The sequence below is a fragment of the Pithys albifrons genome, chromosome 25 (genome assembly GCF_047495875.1).
Source record: "Pithys albifrons albifrons isolate INPA30051 chromosome 25, PitAlb_v1, whole genome shotgun sequence".
In the NCBI taxonomy this organism is placed as follows: domain Eukaryota; kingdom Metazoa; phylum Chordata; class Aves; order Passeriformes; family Thamnophilidae; genus Pithys; species Pithys albifrons.
The window spans coordinates 1,006,044-1,015,151 of NC_092482.1; the positions used below are offsets into that span (position 1 = coordinate 1,006,044).

A 9,108-nucleotide genomic window follows, 5' to 3' on the forward strand; every position below is an offset into this window, starting at 1 on the left:
ATGCGGCTTTATGCGGCCCCTGGCCACACCTCCCGCCGCCGCCACCGGGGCCACCGGCGGGGCCGCCCCCGCCGCCACCGGGAACCCACCGGACGGCGACGCTCCCCTCGGCGGCGGCCGCATCGCCACCGATGGCGGTTTCGGCAGCGGGGCCACCGGCGGGGCAGCTCCGGCGCCGGGCAAAGCGGAGAGCCGGATCGGAGCCCTTCGGCCCCGCGCCCCCTCAGCAGACCACCCGCCGCCCCGACACCCTGCCCCGTCCCGAGAGCAACCGGGATGAACTGGGGGACACACACACCGTGCGGGTCTTCACCGCGCGGGATGCGGCCAAGACCCCGGGTTGGGCTCCGGGCTCTGGACTCCGGGCGCGGGGGGCCCGGCGGGAGCAAAAGGGCTGCTGGCAATAGATCATCCCGGGCCGTTCGGCCCCGGGCCCCGCCGGCTCCCCGCGCCCACCTGCCCCCGGTTTCCTGCACCCGCGCCCCCTGCGCCCTGCACAGCCCGGGATGGGTTGAAGGCTGCCGGCACCTAGTGGCTGCTCGGGAACAGCGGGAGCGCGGGGAGCACCGGCATCCCCCGGGACCCCGGTCCCTCCAGTCCCGCAGCGCTGGGCAAGGGCGGCACGGCGGGAGACGGCGGGGAATCATAGAATCATGGAATGAACTGGGTTGGAAGAGACTTCCGAGATCATCCAATCCAACCCTTAATCCAACACCACTGTGATTACCAGATCATGGCACTAAGTGCCACATCCAGTCTCATCTTAAAAACCTCCGGAGACAGAGAATCCACCACCTCTCTGGGCAGCCCATTCCAATGCCTGATTACTCTCTCTGCAAAGAATTTCTTTCTAATAGCCAACCTAAACCTCCCCTGGCAGAGCTTAAGCCCGGGAGCAGTGCCTGTGCCAGGGGTGACAGTCCCCGAGCAACACCTGGGGCTGGTGACTTCCAAGCTGTGCCCTGGGGCATCTCACCCAGCACCGGGCTTGGGGCAGTTGGGGGAACCAGTCTGGATGCAGCAAGGGGTTTGTGGGCACTGCAGGGGGACATGACAGGGGGGACACTGTGGGGCCCTGGTGTGGGGGCCAGTCTAGTGGGTGGGACAAGAGGAGCAAAGCCGCCTGTAATGCCAGGCCTGGGCCTAGAACTCCAGACTTGTCTCATGGGTGAGCACAGCTAATACTTAAACTGGCATTTTGAGGTTGGAGTGCCAGCACTGGTGGCACTGGTGGCCCTGCCACAGTTGGTCTCAGGACCATCTTCTCTCTCCTGTGCAGGTCAGCTGGGCAGCACCAAGGGCAAGCAGGACAGGGACAGGCAGGGGCTGTGTCCCCTATGTCCCCCAGCCCCGCTTCTCCCCTCTCAGCCCTGTCAGGGGCCCCATAGGGCATCATCACATGGTGCAGCTCTGAGCCCCTGCCCTGCCTGGCACTGCCACACAATGGCCATGACTTGGGGCAGAGGCACCAGCCTTGACTCGGTGTCCCAGTGGGGACTAAACCCAAACAGGTGCCCAGCCCTGCTCAGGCTGCAGCACCTTATCAGGCCTTGGCAGCTCTGTGTGCCCGTGGGGGAGATTGTTGTGTCTGCGGGCAGAGGCACCACCAGCAGCTAGTGGAGCATGTGGGGGACAGGAACAGGGTCCCCCCCCTCTGCCCAGGCACTGCTCCTCCAGGTCCCTGTTCCAGCACCATCCTGCAACATGGAGTGGGGCTGGGCTGGTGCCCCCCTCAGCCATGCTGCCCCCACCCACCCACAGCCCTGCAGCAGGGAGAGGCCTAAGTGCTGGTTTGGTGCTGCTGTGATGGGACAGCCCTGTGCCCCCCGCCCATGGTGGGGGGTTCTTTGGGGTTCCCAAATCTCTGGAGGCACAGAATGGCTGTAGTTTGCCCCAGTGAGGTCTGGAGCCACCTGAGGCCTGGGGAGATGCTGCAGGTCAGCAGGAGGCAGGAGCAGAAGTGGAGCTGGGCATCAGAGAGGGCTGGAGACCCCCAGCCAAGGGTGGCTGTGAAGGAACCAGTGAGACCCCAAGCCCTTTGCACACACTGTGGGGCACGGTGCCTGCACACGCCACAGGGCACAGGTATTGCAGGGGCTGCAGGTCTCTGTCACCTCCTGGCTCCAGCACCAGCATCTGGGCAGACCCCAGGGAACACCCATGGCTGATGCTCCTTGATCTCAGACAGCCCCTTCCTCCAGTGCATTTACTCCCCATTTCCAGGCAGTTCTCCCCCCCAGCCCTTCCTCACCTCTGTTTTAACAGCAGTTTCTGGCCCTGGCTCCTTTCCGTGGTTCTCGCTGCCCTCTCTCCCTGGCTGGCAGGACAGACGGTGACCCGTGTGGGTGGGTGCTCAGCACCCGCCGGATGCGGTGCGTGGGGTGCGGGTGCCGGGGCGGGCCGGGGGCGTGTCGGGGCCGCCGTGATAACTGCGGGCGCCGTGCCGGGGCCGCGAGAGCAGACGGCACAGGACAGCAGCATGAGCCAAGGCCCCCCATCCTGGGCAGTTGCCCTCCGAGGCAGCGCCATGGGGTCCGGCAGACCCCGGGGCCTCCTCCGCGCCCTTTGCATCCTCCTGGTGCTGGCCGGGCACCTGTGCCCTGTCACGGCCCAGTGGTTCTCGCTGGGCTCGGAGGACACCACCCCGGATCCCAGCACCAGCCTCACGGCCCCCACCCTGGATGGGGGGGAAGGTAGGCAGAGTGGGATGGAGCCATGGAGGGGGCACCTGGAGGGTGGAGGGTGAGGTGTGGGGTGCTGGGGTCTGGGACTGCTGTGGCACTGCTGTGACCATGGCAGGTGCTGGGAACTGAGAGTGCTGTGCCACCCCGATCCCCCTCCAGCCATTCCACCTTTTGCCTCATCACTCCTTCGTTCCTGCAGATGCAGAGACCACCAGGGAGCCCATAAGGAAGGTGCTGCTGAGCAAACCCCCACTGGCAACAGCCCCAAGACGTCGGGACCACCTCGCCAGGGGGGCAGCGAAGGGGCCAGGCCATGCCCCAGCACGCACACGGAGCCAGGTGCCTTTCCCTGGGCAGCATCCCTTCTCTGGCTTCTCCAGCCCTCCCAAAACTCTCCAGATGCTGCTGGGCTCCTTGCCATGTCCTTCCCCTTATCCATTCCCTGCCTGCACACACCAGCCTGGGCACCGTGCCCTGCTCTGGCCCTGAGCATGACTCTGCCCCCTCTGCGCCCTTGGAAAGGAGCCACAGCAGCTCCTGGTGTCCCCCCACATGGCACAGCCCCATGGCAGTGCCGGGGCTGGGCCCCCACCCCGGGCTGGTGGCAGCCACAACTGTGGGAGGGTCGCCCTGTCCCCCGGGATCCCCCCGAACCCTGCACTGAGCACTGCTGTCCATCCCAGCAGCACCGACCCACAGAGATCTTCGAGGGGAGTGCCGTGGAAGAGGAGTTCCTGCAGATCCAGGTGGTGGAGGGGTCCTGGCCACCAGGAGGGTGTGTGGGGCAGCCTGGGATGGGCACCCTGGCAAGGGGCTCTGGAGAAGAGGGGTTAGCAGGGAGGGACAGGGATGGTGCTCAGGGATCTCACATTCAGCCCCTCCTCTCCTCCACACAGACGACAGCGAAGGGGCTGCCCCAGTGGGTGCCCCCGGCCCCAGAGAAGGATCCTGCCCTCCAGGTGAGGGGTGGGCACAGAGCACCCGTGTTGGACCAGGCAGCAGGGGCTGTGGTCTCTCAGCTCACCACTCTCTCCCTGTCCAGGTGCACAACAGCTCCAGCTGCGTCTGCCCTGCACGCCCTGGCCCTCCTGGTCCTCCTGGTTCTCCTGGCATGAAGGTGGGGTGGTCCTCCCCAGGGAGGGGCAGAGATTTGTGGGGGCCCACAAGGACACGCTGGGAGAAATCCTGATGCTCTTTAATCTGTGCAAAACCCTTTTTGCTCGGGATTTGGACTGTCACTTTGGGGTCTGGGTTGGGGGGTGTCTCAAGTGACCACTGACAGGAGGGCCAAAGGTCTCCATGGTGGGCTCCAGCGGAGAGAGGTGCCAGGAGCCCAGAGCCAGGGTCTGTCTTTCCCCTACAGGGAGAGAAAGGTGACCGAGGGTACCCGGGAGAGAGAGGCCAGCCTGGAATCTCTGGGGAGAAGGGGAAGTCTGGCAGCCCAGGACAGCCAGGTCACCAGGGTCCCCGGGGCCCCCCAGGTCCTCCAGGACCACCGGGGCCCCCGGGCCCCCCAGGCACCTGGGGAGCCAGGAGCCCACCTGCGCCTGCCACCCTCCTTGAGGGATCAGAGAATGAGGTGAGCGCTGGGCAGGGACATGGGCAGGTGATGCCAGAGCTGGCTGTGGTGTCAGTCCCAGTGGGACCAGCAGGGATGGGGAGGGTTGGGGTGCAAGGCCGTGTGGGTGGGCAGCCCAGAGAGGGGGACCAGGGGTGGGACATTCCGGTTCACTGACTGCTCTCTTTCCTTTTTTCCTCCAACCTGACAAGCAGCTGGGACCCTCCAGCCCTGTGGGACACCCGGGACCCCCAGGTCCCCCTGGCCTGCCTGGCATGCCTGGACCCCCAGGCTATCCAGGCCATGATGGTCCCCCAGGGATCCCTGGGCGAGAGGGAAAGCCAGGACCCCCCGGCCCTCCCGGGGCTGTGGGACCACCCGGTTTCCCTGGGCCTGAAGGAACTCCAGGATCTCCAGGCTCAGCTGGGCCAGATGGACCCCCAGGGGCACCAGGGCTCCCAGGGCCTCAGGGTCCTCCCGGGGTGCCAGGGCATGAAGGACCCCCTGGTCCCACAGGACCTGCATCACTCCCTGGCAAACCGGGGCTCCGAGGGGAGCCAGGATTCCCAGGACTCAAGGTAAGGGTGGCCCAGCCCAGCCCATCCATGGCCCTGGGTCAGATGGGGCACCTGCACTCACCAGGCTCTCACCCTGCTGTGGGGGGAGCAGCCCCCAGCACCGAACCCTCAGAGGGCTCTGGGGCAGCCCCAGCCCTGCCATTGTGGGGCAATACAGGGGCTCAGCTCCCATGGTCACCACCCCATGCCGTGTGCCCGCAGGGCGAGAAGGGCGAGCACGGACTGCCAGGCATGCCAGGGAACCCTGGCCGGACGGGAGACATGGGGCCTCCGGGCATGCCCGGTCCCATGGGGCCACCAGGACCACCTGGAGACTACAGGGTGAGTAAGGGGTCCTGGACTGGGGGTTCTGGGGAGGGGGCACCCCACGCTCATCCCAATGTCCTCTCCTTGCAGTGCGACTCACGCCATGGAGGACACCACGGATCAGCCGGGACACCGGGCCCCAAGGTGAGCCAGGCAGGGGGCACTGTGAGTGGGGGTCCTGGGGACAGTGCTGGCCAAAACAGCTTCATGGTGGGTGGGACCCCGAAGGGCAGCACAGTGTGGTGGGGCTGGGGGCCTTGGGGGGCCTGGGGACCCTCAGAGCTTGGTGCTGAAAGGATCTCTCTCTTTCCTTCCAGGGAGAAAAGGGTGATCCCGGAGAGCCGGTTTGTAGCAGGAGCAGGGGTGTGGGGGGAACTGGCTGGGGGGTCCTGTCCCCACACCTGAGTGTGCACCCCTGAGTGCCCCGTGCTGCCTCTGCTCCCCCAACACCCTCTACCCCACCCTGGCAGCAGCACCAGAGACCCCAAAGGGGCTGGGGCAGGGGGTGGGGGCAGAGTGACACCAACCCCTGCGGCACATGCAAACACACACATGTGCACACATGTGTGCACACTTGTGCCAGCATGCAATGCACCCACACAGGCACCCAGCACCCAGCTCAGGCTCTAATCCTGCCTCTCTCTGCAACCCACCCAGGGGTGCTGCTACGGAGAACATGGGTGCAAACCGGGCCACCTCCCCTTCCCCAGCACAGGCAGCCAGCCTGGCTCCTGGGGGTCCATCAGCACGTACCAAAGGGTGAGTGCTCAGGGTGAGGGGGGCCCAGGGACCCCAGCCCAGCCTTGGGGACAGAGTTTACCCCACCAGAAATCCCACAGGTGGAGGGATGGAGGATGGAGAGGGGGAGGATGGAGAATGAAAGGATGGAGAATGGAGGTGGGGAGGATGGAGGGATGGAGGGTGAAGATCAGTCTCAATTTTTCCCTCTGTCTCTGCAGGACAGCAAAGAGGAAGCAGAGATTTACGGAGCAATCATCCCCCATGTGAGAGTCACTGCCTGCCTGGGGTCTGCACTGCCCCAACCCCAGGACCTTCAGCCCTGGGAGGGAATAGGAAGGATGAAGGACAGCAACGGGCTGTCTTACAGCTGCCCCCACACAGGGCAACACTGAAAGAGCCCAGTCCAATCTCCACACTGATGTCCTGCAGGGTCTTCGAGGTCCCCCCGGGAACCCTGGCCCTCCTGGGCCCCCAGGCCCCCCTGGCCCACCAGGTCTTCTCTACTTCAATGTAAGGCCCAGGACAGGTGTGCCCACACCTTTGTCAGAGCACAGACATGTGTGAGCGTGCACAGCACCAGGGCCCCCCCAAACCTGCCTGTCTTTGCTTCCAGAGGATGTACCCAACCCGTGCCCAGCCTCCATGCAAGCAGCCAGTAAGCCTTGGGCTCCCTGCCCCTTCCCCATGCACCAGGAAGGGTGTCCCTGTCCCCATGCCCGACAGGAGTAACAAGCCCCGTTTGCCTTCGCAGGCAGCCACAGATCCAGGCTGGGCAGCAGGTGAGGACATTTCCCAGGTGTTTCAGGGGCTCCAGCCTGCTGGCACCACCTTTCCTGAAGTCTTGCCTCCCTTCCTGGGTGATGGGGCCATGTCAGCACAGGTCCTTGGCACTGCTGCTGGCATTCCCATCCTCTCCCACTGCATCCCTGCAGGGCCAGCTCCCACAGGAGCATCCAGGCCCTGTGCTGGGACCCCTTGTGACCCCCGACCCCCTCTGGGCTCTGCAGATGCTGACACCCCTCAGACGGAGCCATCGGACTCCCGCACTGCTCTCCAGGTGTGTCCTGGCTGTGGCCATGGGTGAGCCCCCCTGCCCTCCCCTGCCCCACAGCAGGGCCCTGACCTTCTGTACCCCCCCAGCGCCAGACGTGGGTCTTCAGGTCCAAGGAGCTGATGGTGAAGGCGAGCGGGGCCATGCCCGAGGGCAGCCTGGTCTATGTGCAGGAAGGGAGCAGCGCCTTCCTCCGGACCCCCAGGGGCTGGAGCCGCCTCCTGGTACTGTGAGGGGCTGGAAGGGCAGAATCCAGGGCTGGATTTGGTGCTGGGACAGCAGACCCCCAGGAAGGAGCAGGTTCCCCCTAACCTGTCCCTCTGCTCGTGTCATTGAGCAGCTGGAGGATTCACAGTCGGTCTTTGCTGGTGACGACCCTTCTGCCTCCACCCCACAGTACCAGGTGAGGCCTGTGAGCAGATGTGGGGTCTGCTCATGTCCCTGCAAGGGGACAGAACCCTCCTCTGTCTGCCAGGTGGAATAGACATCACAGGACTGTCCTTTCCCTCATCCTCCTCCTCTTCTCTCCATCCAGGAGGTGAAGCGGGTGCAGACAAGAGGTCCCAGCATGGTGTCACCTGTGCAGTCACCAGTGGGCTCACTGGTGAGCCCTGCTGAGGGAGGGACGTGCCATGGGGATGGGCTGGATGTCAGTGGGGCAGTGCCAGCCTGGCACGTGCAGAGCCTGGGGTTGTGTTGTTCTGGGAACAGGGATGGGCACAGACCTGAGCTGTGTTATTCCAGGTCCAGAAGAAGGAGGAACAAGAGCTGCCCCAAATCCCACCAACCACCATCACCCCACGGATCCCATCCGTAAGGAATGCCTGGCCCTGGGGGTGGGAGAAGGGCAGAGGTGCCCAGGGGACCCCCGATCCTGGCCAGCCCCCCAGAGCCTCACACCCTCTGGGGAGGGGGAGCACAGCCCCAACACCTCCCTGCCGCCCCCAGCTCCGTCTGGCTGCCCTCAATGTGCCCCTGCCCGGCGACATGAGCGGGCTGCGGGGCGCAGACCTGCAGTGCTACCGGCAGTCACAGGAGGCCAAACTCTACGGCACCTTCCGCGCCTTCCTGTCGGGCCCCGCGCAGGACCTGCTCAGCATCGTCAAGCGCACGGACAGGACCCTCCCCATCGTCAACCTGAAGGCAGGTACCCCCGTCCCGGGGGGGCTGCGGGTGGCAGACCCTCCAGCCCTCCTGAGTGGTGGCGGGTGGGGGACCCACCCCAGTCCTGCTCTGCTCGGTGATGGTGTTTTTGGGGAGCTGCTGGAGCTGAGAGCCAGTTATTGCCCACACCTGATGGGGACAAGGGCAACCCCACGGCCCCTGGCTCAGCACCATGGCTCGTGCCCACAGGGCCAGCTGCTGGCCAAGTCCTGGAGCTCACTCTTCGAGGGTCAGTCTGGTGCCACCCTACAGAGCCCCATCTACTCCTTCAACGGGCGCAACATCCTGACGGACCCGCTCTGGTGAGTCCTGAATGGCTCCCCTGGCATGGGACGGGGCTGGGGGGCTGTGGTGGGTCCCTCCCTGCTCCAGTGCAGGAGCAAAGGGCAGGGGGTGCCCCAGAGTGCCCCCAGCCCTGCTGACCCCATGCCCACCCACAGGCCCCACCGGCTGGCCTGGCACGGCTCCACACCGCGGGGCGGCCGTGCCCGCCGGCGGGACTGCCAGGGCTGGCATGGCTCTGGCACAGACGAGGGCATGGCCACCCCCCTGGGCCAGGGCCGGCTGCTGGCCGGGCACCGCCACAACTGCTCCACACCACTGGCCGTGCTCTGCGTCGAGGTGGCCTTTCCCTACCGCCACATGTGGTGACAACGGTGACACCTGGCCATGGTCCTGGGAGCCTTGTGGGCAGTGCTGGAGCTGTGCCAGAGCACTGAGGGGATGCCAGCCCCACAGCCGGGCTGTGCCACCCCTGTTTGTGCCATTCCACAGATCCCTGTGCCATGGGGTGATGCCAGGCTGTGCCCACAGCCTCCCTGCACCCCCAGTGGAGCCAACACTGTCACCACCCCTAAATAAAGATACAAACCCCTTGTTTTTTATGACACCATGACGTGTTCTGGGGGGACATTGCCAGACGCAGGGAGGGGCCACCTGGGAATGGGGAGAGGGGCTGGAGGCACTGGGAACAGGCCCAGTCCCCTTGGCATTGGCAGAAACTGAGAGGGGACACTGGTGGGATGG

General features: G+C 65.4%; 2 protein-coding genes and 1 long non-coding RNA gene across 3 annotated transcripts; all 3 read left to right on the forward strand.

Moving 5' to 3' along the window:
• Positions 1 to 2,527: 2,527 nt before the first annotated feature.
• On the forward strand, positions 2,528 to 6,596 carry LOC139682965 (collagen alpha-1(VIII) chain-like). Its single transcript, XM_071577682.1, has 15 exons — positions 2,528 to 2,693; positions 2,884 to 3,023; positions 3,371 to 3,430; positions 3,581 to 3,643; positions 3,727 to 3,801; positions 4,048 to 4,263; positions 4,458 to 4,820; positions 5,022 to 5,141; positions 5,217 to 5,270; positions 5,444 to 5,470; positions 5,784 to 5,885; positions 6,086 to 6,130; positions 6,297 to 6,377; positions 6,481 to 6,522; positions 6,591 to 6,596. Exons 1-15 carry the CDS (start codon positions 2,528 to 2,530, stop codon positions 6,594 to 6,596), a joined length of 1,560 nt encoding a protein of 519 aa, XP_071433783.1.
• Positions 6,597 to 6,870: 274 nt separating this feature from the next.
• Positions 6,871 to 7,322, forward strand: LOC139682867 (uncharacterized). Its single transcript, XR_011699684.1, has 3 exons — positions 6,871 to 6,924; positions 7,008 to 7,142; positions 7,259 to 7,322. It is a non-coding gene; the product is annotated as an uncharacterized lncRNA (long non-coding RNA).
• A 134-nt stretch (positions 7,323 to 7,456) lies between these two features.
• Positions 7,457 to 8,904, forward strand: LOC139682966 (collagen alpha-1(XV) chain-like). The gene is made up of 4 exons (XM_071577683.1): positions 7,457 to 7,522; positions 7,663 to 7,731; positions 7,867 to 8,384; positions 8,523 to 8,904. The coding sequence occupies exons 1-4, from the start codon at positions 7,487 to 7,489 to the stop codon at positions 8,731 to 8,733; spliced, it is 834 nt and encodes a 277-aa protein (XP_071433784.1). The 5' UTR covers positions 7,457 to 7,486; the 3' UTR covers positions 8,734 to 8,904.
• The last annotated feature ends 204 nt before the right edge of the window (positions 8,905 to 9,108 follow it).